Source organism: Urocampus carinirostris, chromosome 1, assembly GCF_059441175.1.
Source record: "Urocampus carinirostris isolate Australia breed hairy pipefish chromosome 1, RoL_Ucar_1.0, whole genome shotgun sequence".
NCBI classification, from domain to species: Eukaryota; Metazoa; Chordata; class Actinopteri; order Syngnathiformes; family Syngnathidae; genus Urocampus; species Urocampus carinirostris.
This window is the reverse complement of record NC_142349.1, coordinates 20,361,327-20,377,576: the sequence shown is the minus strand read 5'-3', so window position 1 is coordinate 20,377,576 and position 16,250 is coordinate 20,361,327. Positions and strand designations below refer to the sequence as shown.

Genomic DNA, 16,250 nt, shown 5'->3' with positions numbered 1-16,250 from the left:
AGTTGAACCCTCACCAAACAAGAACAACATGGAGCCAGAGAGGGAAAGAAGTGTTTGGAAAACAGCTAAAAAAGGTGATTTCAATGTATTTTTTTAACATACAAAAGACGTGACTATCAAACCACATTCTATTTATTTCTCACACTAGGTGGAAAACACGCCAAGCTCCTGAGTGTGGAAGAAGAAGCTAAGAGGTTTTTATAGAGCTATATTTGTTTATTTCTTAAACATTTTTGAAGTTATTGTTATTGGCATGTACTTAAAACTACATTTCAAACAGAATATATTTTTTTGCTGCTATTTGTGTAAACTGTCCATAATTAAGTAAATACAATCGAGTCAAGTCATGTTTAATTGTATAGCCCTTAATCACAAGGATTCTCAACGGGCTGCACAGACTATTTCAAACTACAGAGTATTCCATCCCCTGATCTAAAAACTACAAAACAATCTCAATTTAAATAATAAGCACAAATGCATAAACTGTCATACAAACGTACATTTGTCATGTTTGTGTGCGTCGTTTGAGGTGAGTAGAATATTTTCTCAATTAAATACGTGTTAACAATGTCCAACTGAGTTCAAAGAGTCCTTCTAAAAAAGTTTCCACTCCCCTTATCTGCTTTTATCTTTTTACAGAACATGTTAGGTAGGAAAGGAAGGTCGTAGAGTAAATGTAGTTTTTTTGTTTGTGTAGCACGACAATGGTAAAAAAAGGCCCTTTTCAAGTACTATGAAAGAGCTAATATAAACCCCTAAAAAGATTACAAAAGGAGAGATTACTCAAGAGTGATTTAAAAAAAAAATGCACGTACTTGCACGAAAAAAAAATGCACGTACTTGCACGTGCAACATAAGGAGCTTGACAGAGGCTGCAATGATACAATCCCTCCCTAATTACAAGTTACGACCAAAATCAGGGGGGGGATTCCACTTTTAGACTGTATTGAATGGAAAGATTGCACCGTTTAAACAACACATGTTTACATTTTTTTTTTCAAACAAAATGACCAGCAAAACCAAAATGACTTTAACTAATAATTTTCCTTTTAAACCGGCAGTGTGTATCATTCATTGACTCCTAGATGAAAAAAACCTAATTTATTGAAAAAAGAATATTTTAAATAAAAAGCAAAAATACAAGTAATACATATAATACTGCATTCTTGAAAATACGACTGGTAGGTTGGGAATTTTGCATTTATTTGATCTAACATGAGTCTCACATTAATTAATTAACTGTGCATCCATATTTTTTTTATTTATTAAATATTGTCATTATTACTACTATTATTAGATGATAATTATTGTTAATGCAATTGTCAGAAGAGAAACCATCCGGGAAATGCTGAGAGAAAGATTGGAATTGGAGAAAAAAGCCCTGCAAGTAGTGGAGCGTCTCCTGGAGGACAGTGTGTCTGATGACTTTTTACTCGACTGTGTGAGTTTAGTGTCTTTTTTTTTTTTTTTTTTCCTTCGCTATTCCATACATTTTTAAATGTTTTTTCTGTAGCAAATTTACCAAACTTTGAAAAATATTTAGAATCGCTCTGTGTTTCAATTGTATTTCCTCATATAGGCCAAGCTTATCACCACTGCTAATTACAAAGATGCTGTGGAGGAAAGATTCATCACCAAATTGTGCGGTTATCCTTTATGTTCGAATAAACTGGAAAAGGTATATGCAGCCTGTCATTATAGTTTTGTTTCAAATGCACCGTAAAGGTTTCATGCCTGAATTCGTTTACTTAACAGATCCCAAAGCAACGCTACAAAATCTCAACTAAGACCAATAAAGTGTATGACATAACAGAACGCAAGGTGAGTGCTGCTACAAGTGGCAAAATAGAATAATCTTGGAGGTATAAAGTTATAAATAGAGCTCTAATTTTTTTAAATGTACCCTTCTTTGTAGTGTTTTTGCAGTAACTTTTGCTATAAGGCATCCAAAGAATTTGAGCTGCAGATATCAAAAACCCCACTTTGGCTACGGAAGGATGAGAAGTATGTGTGCATTCACGCTAATTTGCAATACTTCCTGACTATATCGTCACCCTTTGAAACGCATTTTTATTATTTTAGAGACCATAATATATCCAGTGTACAATAAATTTGCATAATTGTGACATAAAAATACTTTAATTTTCTTGCAGACCTCCAGAAATCAAGCTAAAGAAGAAAGGAGACACGTACGTGTTTTTTTCTTCAGTGAGAGCTTTCCTTCAAAATGAATCTTGAATTTTATTATTCTTTATTTGTATTTTTTTTTATCATTTTGTTTTTTATTTCTCTTTATCTGAACTTTGGTCACCAGCGATACAAACACAAAAGTATTTCAGTTTGTTCAATAATATTACAGCATTCAAACTGACAATATAAAATAAAAACAAATCAACCTCTAACATTTTTTTGTAAATAATTGTTACTTTTCTAAATAAATTACTGTTTTTGGATTGTTGAGTATACTGTACACCCACTCCAAAAAAGGCTTGTTGGCAGTGCTAATTAGAAATATTTTTTTACAATTTTTCTGCATCTTTTTGAAAAGCTGTAGTAATTGCGGAAAAGCATAATGGAAAAAATATAAATATATATTAAAGGGACTGTATTATTTAACGCCTCTTAGTGGTAAAAAAAACATTATTCATTAAAAAAAAACAATATTGATTTAAATATTAAAGCTCAAGTGTTTGATATTTGACCACTAAAGGGCAGTGTTGTCTAATGCTATGGCGGTGACTTCTAGGTATGCATTCCACTATGTAAAAGAAATACTAATTTCTCGACTTGTGAATTTTTATAAACATTACCATTGGTATGATAGTTTAGGTATTTTTACCCTAGTATTCAAGTCATCGTTTTTATTTACTGAATGAAAGTAAATATTGAAGTATATGATTAGATAAGTACATTAAAAAATACATGAAATTCGCAAAATTATCTGCATCAGAGCAAGAACAAATTGCTTGCTTATTTTGTTGTATATTTTTTTTTATGTTCTGCCTTTTTTAGTGACACAACTGCAGCTATTTATTCATCAATTGCTGACAAAAGTCAGCTTATCCTTATATAGAACAAGTCAAATTTTGAAGCCCTGAGCATTTTTGTTTTCTTTTCAAGACTATAAGGCAAGGGTCAGCAAACTACGGCCCAGGGGCCTGATCAGGCTTGCCACCTGATGGAAATCGGCCTGCAAGACAATGCTGAGACGAGCATTAGAAACAAAAAATGAGCCGTTTCTCGCAAAACAACCACTTGCAGTTTCAAACACGTCCACTGGATGTAGCTCTCCTTTGTAGCATTTTCATTTGACTTACAGCTTCCTGTTGCTCCAACTTTTCACAGTGTTCGTTTTCCGTGAACTTTTTGTAGTCAGCGTTGTTTCATCCGACAGCGCCTCTTGATAATATATGCTTTGAAAACAGCTACAGTCTCTTGGCAAATTAAGCAGAAGTAGTTGGTTTGGATTTTGGTGAAAAATGACTCCACTTTCACAATAAACTTTCTTTTTATTTATTTACAGTTGACATGTTGGAAATGGGGTGGGCTAAAATCCTCACAGAGTGCCAAAGGCAAGCTGGCCAAAGGGCTACTGCTTATTATCTGGGGAAATTGTGATTTATTTATTTATTTAATTTTTTTGGTACGGACTTGTTTTATACTGTAGTCAACATTACTGGCGGGCCACATATTATAAATTCTATGACAGAGGCCGCGAGCCAGTAAAAATGTGATCAAGGACCATAACTGCCCGGGCTGGACTCTCTTTATTAACCAGAAAACATGGGAGGAAACTCCCATCTGGTTGTTGTTGTTTTTTTTAAATACAAGTTGCTGTCTAAAAAAATATGATTGCACTCACTGGATTTCCTTGCCTGTGTTTCTTTGTTTACCCCATGAAAATTATATTTTTCATTGCGCTCTTGTCCAACATTCAAATACAGTAGCTGGCTACATTTTTCTGGACTTGCTTTTTTTTAAATGAATTTTATTTATCGCACCGTTAAATTTCTTGCAATAAAACGTTACTAAAGAATCCCTATTTCATTGACTTTTATCAGGGCTAATCATCAAGTATGTGCTTAAAAAAGGGAGTTATTACTATGATAATACTTTTAAAGTTTTTATATGTACTGCTAAATGAAAATATTTATTTTTGTATTTTGAGTGTTTCAAAACCAATTGGATGAAGTGCTCTCTTTTATAAACAAATGGATAATGAACTGTAAATTGTGCAGGTAATTGCAAACTATAAAAAATATATCCTATATGTATGTCATGTTGTGGTATGTTGAAGTGTTTTTTATTATTATTACTGCAGAGAAATCAGATTTAAGACTATTGGCATATCCAAAAATTAAATACATAAGACATTTTGTTTAACCCAATGCGGCCCAAGACTCTAAATGATTAGCCATCCCTATTATAAAGTTTGAAAAAAAACAGCAAAAGGCTGTCTTTAAAACAAAATTAAGGTATTTAACAATGAATGTCATGAACTGTGTTTTAGGGGGAGTTCTGGTGAGGAGGTGTGTCTAGCGGCGAAGTGCCTCCAAGAGGAGGACATTGAAGAACCTCTAGAAAATGAGGAGTGTCACTTCCACAGCGACAGTAGTGATGAGGAACAGGAGCCAGAGTTTGTTTCTAGCTTGATTTCTCGGGAACAAAAAACCCGGGTCCATTGGGCAGAGCGGTCCAAGCGAAAAGACGAAAGAATTGGGAGGATGAAGAGAGAGAGGAAAGTCTTGAGCAGTCTGCGTCAACAAAAGCAAAAAACAGAAAAGGACAGAAAAATAAAACAGAATGACTCCTCTGCATCTGAGGCAAGTCATGAAGAAATGCGTAAGGAAGTTGAAGAGGTGATCGACCATTTCAATTCATGTAACTTACACACTGTAACGCCTCCAATTGCTTCCAAATCTGAATCAATTCTCTCTGGAGAAAGCACTTCACAAGACGGTCAGCCGAGCCTCAACATCATTCAGCTGGGAATGAGCAAGCAAGGGGCGACAGGGTTATGGGATTTCCTCAAGAATCACACCCCTGAAGCACAAAACAATCTGATTAGACAGAATCTCCTCCGATCTGTAAGCACGACACTCAAGGAATGGCTCACCGATGAGAGCTTAAAATTCCTATACGGCTCTGACTGTCTACTCCACTCTCCATCCACGTATATGAGAGAAGATGAAGAGGAGGAACTGGATGAAGACGATCTTGAAGATGATGATCTAACTGAGGTGATAGAAGAAGAGGAGCCGAGGAGAGCCACAATGGCGGTTCCAGACTATGAGTCACTCAAAAGGGAAACCCAGCAAATGGTGCTTAAAGTCAGAGAATTTTATAAAGGCACCTGGATTGTGCCCGAAGATGCAGAGAAGACGAATGGAAACGAGGTGAGAAACATGAGAGAGCAGAAAGTGACCGCAGGGAGGCGCTGGATAACTACATTGGGTAGAGACGAAATCTGCAACAGAAGATATAATAATAATACATCGTATTTCGAAGGGCCTTTCGTGACACCCAAGGTTGCTGTATATATATACATATATATATATATATATATATATAGTAACAAAAAACAATGAAGCAATAATAAATGAAGCTGGTAATAAATAGCAAATAAAATACTGAAGTTAAAAAAAGGGGGGGGGGGGGGGGCAGTATGTGAGGCAGATTATCAAGAAAAGGCAAGTCTGAAGAGGTATATTTTGAGTCCAGATTTTAATACGTCTCTAAACTCCGTGACAGAAATCAAACAAGTTGTGTCGTTCAATCCCTCTCCATTATAATATTTAAAAGCATCAAGCCACTCATTTTTAGGCCACGAGTGAAAGCTCCTTCTGTCTTTTCACTTATTAGTGACAAAACAAATGTTTTGTATATTTTATCATAGGGATAATAAAAAGCACCTAAAACACAAAACTAAAAACCCCGATACCAGTTGTTCCCTTTTATGAAACCTACAACATGTTCCATACATTTGGCTATAACGTAGAAAAATATGTTTGTTTATTTTTTGTTGTTTTTTTTTCCAACTGATGGCCCAATATAACATTGCACTCATTTGCTTGTTACCTATTTTAAAACAGTCACAAAATGTAATGATACATTCAAACTGGTATTGTACTGTCTTTTTATTTTTAATTATGTCTAAACTAAGAAGTGATCTTTGCGCTCGTGTCTGTTGATTTCTAGTTACTGGTAGTTACATGTAGTGATTGCTGTGTGTTCGTTGATTGCAAACCTTTTAATTTCCATTATTTTGTTTTCACAATTTTTCCACCACACAGAACAAACATTAGAACAAATCAAAACCATTGTAACATTATAGTGAAATGCGGATGTTTTAAAAGTAAGCATGTAGCTTGGAGGAGGCCAACCCGGTCCTCGAGGGCTGCTTGTCTTAGCTTTTGTGATTGCAATTACCAAGATTGCTAACAAGCTCCTGCTAGCTTGCTTACATGCTGATTATTAGTATTAAATGAAGAAGAGAAGCCTTCAAAAACTTGCAAGACACTTGGCCCTTGAGGACCGGGTTGCCCAACTCTGATGTAGCTTGTATTTAAAGTGAATTTCAGGAATACATAAAGATTTTGTATAAATGTATTCCAATTAGGTAACTTCAATCTGATCAAAGTCAGATGAGTTTTCTACTTGAAAGGTTTCTCCTCTATGTCTTACTTCATCTACTCCCCTGTACTTTCATTAGCAACACCTCTTTCCATGGTAGTGTGTATTGTGTCTTTGTTCAGAACCAAAGCCCAAGTGAGTCTCCAGCTCTGCCGTTGGTTGACTCCAAAGCTCAGCACCTCATTCAGAAGAGAATCACTGTCGAGAAGCTTGCCAGTTGGTGAGTGTTGACATATTTTTGTTGCAATTCAACAGCCAATCTGAATATGCTTTTTAATCTTTTGAAACATGATTTATATCACACTTTACGATCCTGTAGCTGTATGACGACATTTTCTCCTTTTTGATATACAGTCTCAGAAACATTGTGGGCTCTATGAGTCTTGCGCTGAGTGACATCACAAGTGACCTCAACAATCTGGTCAGGACATTCAGGTCAGTTACATACACGTACAACACCCGTCCTTCTCTGTAACACAGTTTACCTTTCACGGTTTCGCTACTTTACGGATTTGCATTGTGCGTTGTGTTCAGCATTCTGATAAACCTTTTTTCAATCTGAGAGCTATTTTTGTTACCAATTAGCGCAAACGGCACCCGGTTTGCTATGCATTTTTAAAATAACATGTTATTACGTTGTTATTAATAGGTTAATTTTTGGAAGCAGGGTTAAATAGATGTAGCCAACCCCTAAAAATTAATTTTACTAGAAAATCACAACGACCAAGCACTGGTGAGCTTTTTTCAGAAAAGGTCCTCTGCCATGTGAGCTGTCCTTAGGGGGCACCACATTGGAGACCTCTGGGCTGAATAGCCTCCCCGCTTATTATTTTTTGACGGCACAGTAGTTATCTATGGAATAAATAAATAAACCATACTGACAATTTATTTGTTATGAAAATGTTTGAAAAGGGGTTGTTGTTTGGTTTCATTGTATAATACTTTATTTAAATTGTGTAATAATTATAAAATAAGAAAGCTTTTGCCTATCATGGGTTCTTTTTGGTAATTAACCCTGGTGAAAAACAGGGAATTACTGTACTCATTTTTCACAACCGCAACTGATGTCAACATATTACTCACATTACAAAACGATCTTAAAAATTCAAGGGATTCACATATGATTTTGGATGAATAAGATTCTAAAACAAATCAGTCACTGAATACGTTCTTACTAACAACCCAACAAGAGAGTAGTCCACCTCTCATTCAATCATGTTGGAGAAGCCATTGAGTAAAGATGCTGTGGAAAACACATGGATGTGGTTATAGCTCATGTGTGGGAATTAAAGAAATAAAATCAGCCTGTTAAAACAGGTTACCCAATAAATCACTGTGTCCGTGATTTAAAAGGAATCGGGCTTCCAGGAATTCTTTTTGTCTTGACCTGAGAGGCCCTGCTTGACACTCTTGAACAAAAACTAAAGGATATGCTGTCGCTGCTAGGGAGGCATTCATCATGCCACCTTGTATAGCAAATATGCATGTATGCCACTTGCTCTGACAGTTTTATTTTAAATTCATCTCTCACTATCACATTCACTCCCGCTTACTTTCTTTATTTTCATTCTATTTCAGATTTACCAACACCAACATTGTTCACAAACCTCCAGAGTGGACCCTCATCGCCATTGTGCTTCTTCATCTGTAAGTGTGGCTTGTCCTAAAAATGAAAAGCGCAAATTTCGGACACTAGCTTTAGCTTTGGTCTTGCAAAAATACAGTCGTTTCTAATATATTTTGGTACCATTAGCGACCTGCACTGCAATTAAAGAAACACACCAAACCAAATAGTTATTAAACATTAAAAGCTTTGATATCAAATCGCCACAAAAGTTTACATTCAAAGATGTAGTAATATGCTTTGTATTTTTTGACGTATACCTCACAATTTTTACCTTAAAAAAAATTCAAGCTAGGGTGCGCGTTGCACAACTGGTTTCTACAATAGTATATTACCGTATTTGTGCAATGATTGATCAGTGGAAAAATACCCATTCCCACAGTTGCAGTACATTGGATGTGACAGGAATTGAACTTTCATTGCCACGATAAGAGTGCTAAACCCTAACCACCAGACTTCCAGTGTCATAGATGACATACAAAAACGCGTTTGATTTTATCTCAGTATCACCTCTATATTTATTCACAGTACCAGAGATGAATTTTAGAGAATGGAGAAAACAAAAAGTCGTCCTGAAAGATATAAATAAACCCAATGAATTACGACGAGGGAAACAATTATTTGGTGTACCTGATGATGAATAGGACTTGACATAGACATGAAATAAATATGTTTTATTGTTGTTTTATATAGTTTATGTTGTCAATAAATAATTTTTATCGTGGCCGCACTAATTCAACAATGTTATTCACTTACAATTCTCAGTTTAAGCTGAGAAATTTTTAAATAAAATATGATACACATTACTGTTTCAATCAAAAATTAGGGTTGTGCATTATACACAAGTGTGCGTTACTGAAAAAAGGTAATTTGTTACAGTTACTAGTTCCTTCATTTAAAAAGTAATTCAGTGAACCACTAGATTACTGACATCAAAAGTAGAGTGTTACTCTGAAAGTAGTTATAAATTATCGTGTATATACTCTCATAGAGGCAAACCCCCTAAAACAACTTTAAATTAGACTCATAATAAAATAGAAGAAAAAAATTGTACACCAACCGTGGAAGCAGTGAAGCCTTCATGTTACTTGGCTTGGGCAATCTTGAGAGCTTGTAAAAGAACACTTAGTTGAGACACTCCATATCCATTTTCACTCTAAAATCTTCTCCATTTGTGAGTACTGTTTATATCCCATTTTCGCACGTGTGGCCTTAGGTGTAATTTAGATTGATATCTACTTTTTCCATTGTCTAACATTTTCATCAAAACCAGTTTTACTTGCTGCTTCCAGGTTGCTTGCATTTTCAGTTGTTTTTATCACTTCTAGTTTGAAGTCAGCCATATAGGACAGATGTTTTCCTTTTTCTCCTGGCATGGTGTATTGCAAAAATAATTACAATAAAATACCAAAATTCAGCAATCTGTTACCATAAATTCTCCGCTCACATTTGGTTTCTCATTGGTTTATTGTTTTTGTATATTACACGCCTCCCTCAACCAAGCATTCGCTACATATGTCACAAAACCAAGAATGTGCTTGTAAGCTGACACCCTGATTTCAGTATTTTAGTTTATAGTTGTAGATTTGTCTTAAGTGCAAGTATATACATTAGAGAGAATATCTCCATGGGGAAAAACTCAGTGCTTGAGACGATGCAGCCAAACCATTTTAGTTAAGTTGTACTCTGGTTAAATATAAACATGCCCGCCCCACTGTGCAAATGGTTTGTGGATTAAGGACTGAATGAGAGAACATGAGTGATGCAAAGTAGTCAGCAATCAGGGGACATTCTAATTCATTATTTGCATAGCATAAATGGCTAAAATACGGCTGTAAAAAACTATCTGCAAATAGTTATACAGTGTTTTACAAAATTTGATTATACTTTAGAAGCGTGTGTTAAAACGTTAAAAAACATTGTTTTTGTTTTGTTTTTATAAAAAAATATACAGTATTTTCACGACTATAAGGCGCACCCCCCCCAAAAAATATTTTTTATCATATATTTTCTATACACAAGACGCACTGGTCTATAAGGATCTACAGTGGGAACGTCCAGAAAACAGTCAGATAGTTCAGTCAAACTTTTTAACCCATTAACATTCCGATGGCTCGCAAAGAAGCAAATACGTGTCTCAGACACATACGGCCAGGTGTCTGTACGATGTCACCAATCACTTAAATGCATCATTCCATACATCATTAGGAAGGTTAAAGAAATGCCAACCATTTCTTAGTTTCTATTTTCTTTTTAGCTGGCAACTGTGAGGACAGAAAAGTATGATTTTCATTGTGCAGGGAAACGTGGTTCTTCACTATGCATATGACAATAAACACTTTGAATTGAATTGAATTTAAAAATAGACTCATCACAGAAACATTAAAAGCAGCCTGAAACAAGATACTGGGAAAATATAAAACCGGAGTACCTCACCAAAGTCGTCTTGCAGTTCAATAATAATACGCAACCATGGTCCTCCTACATCCATGAGTTTAGTAAATTCAATTGTGTAAAATATTTACATACTCCAAAACTTGCAAAAATGCTGAAAAAAAAAAAAAAATTGCCGAGATCCATCTGCATCGATGAACATTGCTTGTTGCTAGCTGTCTGTTTAGCCCCATGATTCCTGTTTACAAATACAGACTAGTAAGAAATGTTTTCTTCATGCCGTAGAGCAACCTAACGTTTCATTCACATTCATCTTTTTCGGCCAATTGCAGGCTTTGTTGTGCCCCGCTTTAGCCTATACGAGCCTGTAAATGCTAAAAAAAAAAAAAACACGACTCCTTTACCCATGAACAATGGCAGATTCAAATGATGATTGACACATTGGTTAGAAATTGAAACACCGGTGTATATCCCAGCATTCAGCGCGGACTACTTCGCCTTAGGGAGAAAATGTAGTCGGCGTCTGCTTGCCTTAGTTGCGAGACCTTGCAACTCAATATTTTACCAAATATAAGGTGCACTGCATTATAAGGCGCAGGGTCAGCTTTTGAAAAAAATTACAGGTTTTTTAGTCGTGAAAATACGATATATGTTATAACTGGTTTGCCAAGCTCATCAGTCAGTATCAAGTCTCTTGGAATGATTGCAGTATGAAAATCACCATTAGATGGCATGAGTGGCTTTGATCAGATCTTAGTCCACACATTTAAGAAGCCCCCACTTCCTTGTTTTGCATCCTGTACACTGCGATAGAGAGTCCGTAGGTGCAGAGAGGAATGAAAATTTTGTGCACGTTTGCAGGAATGCGATCCTCATGGTGAGCGAAATCATGTGATCATGTCACTGGAAACTAATGAAAGATGAAGGTTGAAACTTTCTATAGGTACGTCTTTTGCCTGTATGGCTGCAGAGTGAAATTTTCTGTAGGCTTTCAAAAATGACTTCATGGAAAAAATTGGAAGGCAACGCCTCCTCTTACTTGAGAGAATTCTTGACATAGAACGAGTTAATATCACCTAACATTATTCGTTATCAAAAAAGTAATTTTCTTTGTAACGCATTAATCCCATCACTGCTTTTATTGTTTTGTTTTTTTATTTGTTGATGTTCTGCAATTTTTTTTGCAACTATAATACAGAAAAGAAAAAAAAACAACCAAACGCTCACTAAAATCGGCCGAATGGTTACAGCCTACCTATGCAATACGTAAGGACGTGTGATATGGTTTCATCGGGCCATATGGCGTGCGAGGGTGCTCTTGCATGTTGTCATTGCGGCGGCAGTTCACGGACAATTCCGTGCTCCTCCCATTTGAGTACACACTCGCGCTTGGCGGCCTTATCTCACCCAGATTGTCTAACTTCACATCCGTGATACTGGATGGAAACCACACAAGCACCCCTTTTCGCCTCTTGTTAAACACACCCACGTTGACATACGCATTCGCGTTAAAGAGGCACTTGGGAAAAGGTTCACCTGATTTCAAGTGACTCTGATTTTATGAGTAACTTTCGTCGACATCATGCCGACCTACTTAGATACCTTCAGTTATTTCAACTGTTGAAAAATATCTGTCTTTGTAAACTATGTCATATCTAGGTATAGCTGTGCCTTGACTTGGAAGTATTATACTTGTTATGTGGCGTTGCAAAGAGTTCAAAACACTCGAATTTTATATATTATTATTTTTTTAGATGATTAAAGTTAAATACAATTACCGTGATCGCATATACACACACACACACACATATACATTTTTGGATGTTCGATAGAATTTTTTGGATCAAACAATGCCAATACCTTTACTTACGGATTCTATTAACTGGTATCAGGACTTGCCTGCTCCTACTCAAAACATGGAAACTATACACAATGCAACGTACCTTAAGAATTACATGCCCAACAGTAGGAAGATAATTTGATTGAATGTACATTTTTGTTCAGTCACAACCTCTCAAGGTTTAGCATTGATAATGACCTACTTTTTTTTAGTTTATTTTCAAGTAGCTTTTTTTCGCTTTGTATTAAATATAGTCGGCAATAAGACACACAAACTTCCATCCATTCTCCGTCTTCCGCTTATCCGGGGTCAGGTCGAGGGGAGCAGCAAACTCCCCATCCCCAACCACTAAGTACAGCTTATCCGAGGGGATCCCTAGTTGTTCCCAGACCTAGAGAGGTCCTCTCTCCAACTTGTTCTGGGTCATCCTTGAGGTTTACTGCTGAGGGAGGTGTCCAATTGGAATCCTTACTAGATGCCCAGGCCGCCTCAACTCACTCATTTCAATGCAGAGGAGAAGCAACTCTGTCAATTTAACTCTATCTCCCTTGCATATGGCCGAGCTTCTCACCCTATCTATAAGTATACTTTACCCCATACTCCCGAAGCACCACCCATAGTGCTCCCCAAAGTACACAGTCAAAATCTTTCTCCAAGTTCACAGCACTCTTTATACGGAACCCCTTACGCCCCTCCCATGGGTGGTAGGCCCATGGGAAGGGGGACCCACAGAGTCCTTTTGGACTGAGGCCAGCCAGACCCTTTGGGGGTAGGCCTAACAACCAGCCTCTGGCATCCGGAAAGAATTTACAGCGCTTCACTTTTTTTACATTTTGTTATGTTACAGCCTCATTCCAAATTGTATTAATTTAATCTCTTATCTCAAAATTCTACACAAAATACTCCATTATGACAATGTGAAAAAGTTTTTTTTTACTTTTTTTGAATTTATTAAAAATAGAAAACTAAGAAATCACATTTACATAAGTATTCACAGCCTTTGCCATGAAGCTCAAAATTGAGCTCAGGTGCATCTTTTTTCCACTGGACCCTACCTCCAGTTATTGCTCCAGAGGGGGCTTTGTTTTTTCTTTCCCCTCACTTAGGACCTGTCTGTCATGGCTAAACCTAAGAGGGTCATAGCTCCTAGGATCATTGGTACATGCAAACCCCTTCACCCAATCGGCTGACAGCTCACCTAGCTTCCGTAATTTACAATAGACCAACTATTTTCAGTCTTTGTTCTCAGCCTGAAGTAATAAATGAATTGCTTTGACTACCTATTGTACTTTGATTATTCCAAGGCATGATTTAGATGTTGAGCTTTATTTATACCAAAGCAATGCTCTGCCATAATGATGCATGTAGTTGCCAATGAACTTGGTTAAGGTTAGTTGCGGAGCTTTCTTTAGACTACAGTACAATTTTCCCTGCCATCTTGTGGAATTATTTAGAATTGCAGGGAACCTTAGTTGCTAGGACACAAAATATCTGTTTAGCAAATGGCAACTCCTGTATATCAAAGTATCTTCATTTCACTCTTGTGGACTCCTCATTGTTGATGCACTGCTGTCTTTTCTTTCATTTTCCATATGATAGCCCATATGTAGTAACCAGTGCCAGTAGTACCACTTGATTTCATCAGTCCCCATTCAAATCCAAGCTTCTATTTCTCCGCCATGAATAATTTGGCGCGTTACGGTTATCTATCTGCTGCCCAGCAGCTGTGGAGCTCGACTGGCCTCCATTGTTCAAGTCGGTTTCAATAATGGATACCCTTGCTTTGCCACACGGGAACATGAGGAGAACTGCAGATAAAGTGAACCCCACTGAAGAGGACAGGTTGTGTGTATTTGTAGATGTGTTATGCAAAAATGTTGTATTCTCTCTAATTAGCAGCATTGAAATTTAATATAAAAGAGGCCATAAAATGGTGGGTTGTTTTGGTGCTTGTAGTGGTGTAGCATTACATGCAATGAATAAGTTGTTGTAAACTAATTCCAAATTTCCCCCATCCAGATTGTCCAATGTTTCTCCTGTCGTTGCCGAAGCTTTAAAGACACCTTCATCGCTCACATACTTAAGCACCCTGATGAAGGGACTGGGCCTTCAGCAGCAAGACCTTCTCCACCTCCTTCAGTTGTTTACAGTTTTACCCGATTGACATACACACCATTCATTCCCCAGTGAAGTATTCTGTTAAGTATTTGTATCAATAAATCTATTATTTTTTTCAGTTTCTTCAAGTCTTTTGTTTTGTTTTGCAACAAAATCTTGCATATTAATATTTCACCTTTCATTTCTGGGGTAACCTCCCTGCCTGAAAATATATATTTTTAAACAAAACAAAAATGCTGAGTCACTTTTTTTGGAGATCTCACATCCGAGGTAACATACCTGACTGCCTGTAAAAGATAGTTTTGATATTCCATGTTGTTGTGACCTAGGAAAGTGCAATGTCTTTCTGGGGAAAAATGCAAATTCAACAAAACCAAAATCGCCGAGTCTGTTTTTTTCAGTATTTTTCTGGCTGTGAAATAAGGATGGTCATATCCTTGCATGGCTGCATGGCCGCTATTGGTGTGTGAGTGTGTGTGTGAATTTACCATTTACCATAACTCCTTTTTTTAATGATCACACACACACATATATTGTACTGTGTATTCTTGGATCCCAAACGTAAACCTTATCACCACCCTCACTCTGCTCACGAGTGATAATCTATTATACACTGAAACAAAAAAATAAACCGAAGGATTTGTTTAACAAATAAAATTCATGTATGTGTATATATATATATATATATATATATACAGTGCATCCGGAAAGTATTCACAGCGCTTCACTTTTTCTACATTTTGCTATGTTACAGCCTCATTCCAAATTGTATTAATTTAATCTCTTATCTCAAAATTCTACACAAAATACTCCATTATGACAATGTGAAAAAGGTTTTTTTTTTTAACTTTTTTTGAATTTATTAAAAATACAAAACTAAGAAATCACATTTACATAAGTATTCACAGCCTTTGCCATGAAGCTCAAAATTGAGCTCAGGTGCATCTTTTTTCCACTGATCATCCTTGCGATCTTTCTACAGCTTAATTGGAGTCCACCTGCAGTAAATTCAGTTGATTGGATATGATTTGGAAATGCACACACCTGTCTATATAAGGTCCCACAGTTGAGTGTGCATGTCAGAGCACAAACACCAAGCATGAAGTCAAAAGAACTGTCTGTAGACCTGCGAAATAGGATTGTCTTGAGGCACAAATCTGTGGAAGGATACAGAACAATTTCTGCTGCTTTGAAGGTCCCAATGAGCACAGTGGCCTCCATTATTTGTAAATGAAAGACATTTGGACCACCAGGACTCTTCCTAGAGCTGGCCGGCCTTCTAAACTGAGCGATCGGGAAAGAAGGGCCTTAGTCAGGGAGGTGACCAAGAACCCGATGGTCACTCTTTCAGAGCTCCAGCGTTCCTCTGTGGAGAGAGGAGAGCCGTCCAGAAGGACAACCATCTCTGCAGCAATCCACCAATCAGGCCTGTATGGTAGAGTGGCCAGACGAAAGCCACTCCTTAGTAAAAGGAACATGGAAGCCCGTCTGGAATTTGCCAAAAAGCACCTGAATGACTCTCAGACCATGAGAAACAAAATTCTCTGGTCTGATGAGACAAAGTTTGAACTCTTTGGTGTGAATGCCAGGCGCCATGTTTGGAGGAAACCAGGCACCGCTCATCACCAGGCCAATACCATC

The 16,250-nt window shown here is 36.9% G+C and overlaps 1 protein-coding gene across 1 annotated transcript; it reads left to right on the top strand.

Annotated features, from left to right (window-relative positions):
* On the top strand, nt 1-14,787 carry rpap2 (RNA polymerase II associated protein 2). The gene is made up of 12 exons (XM_088329652.1): nt 1-74; nt 149-194; nt 1,327-1,441; nt 1,580-1,678; nt 1,756-1,821; nt 1,916-2,004; nt 2,154-2,189; nt 4,511-5,396; nt 6,756-6,853; nt 6,988-7,068; nt 8,212-8,280; nt 14,511-14,787. The coding sequence occupies exons 1-12, from the start codon at nt 29-31 to the stop codon at nt 14,653-14,655; spliced, it is 1,776 nt and encodes a 591-aa protein (XP_088185778.1). The 5' UTR covers nt 1-28; the 3' UTR covers nt 14,656-14,787.
* The last annotated feature ends 1,463 nt before the right edge of the window (nt 14,788-16,250 follow it).

Bases quoted from the DNA above. Each gene is read 5' to 3' on its own strand.
- rpap2 (XM_088329652.1), top strand. From the start codon at position 29: ATGGAGCCAGAGAGGGAAAGAAGTGTTTGGAAAACAGCTAAAAAAG. The intron at 5,397-6,755 runs GTGAGAAACATG...GTCTTTGTTCAG, and splicing joins AGAAGACGAATGGAAACGAG to AACCAAAGCCCAAGTGAGTC. The intron at 8,281-14,510 runs GTAAGTGTGGCT...TCCCCCATCCAG, and splicing joins GCCATTGTGCTTCTTCATCT to ATTGTCCAATGTTTCTCCTG.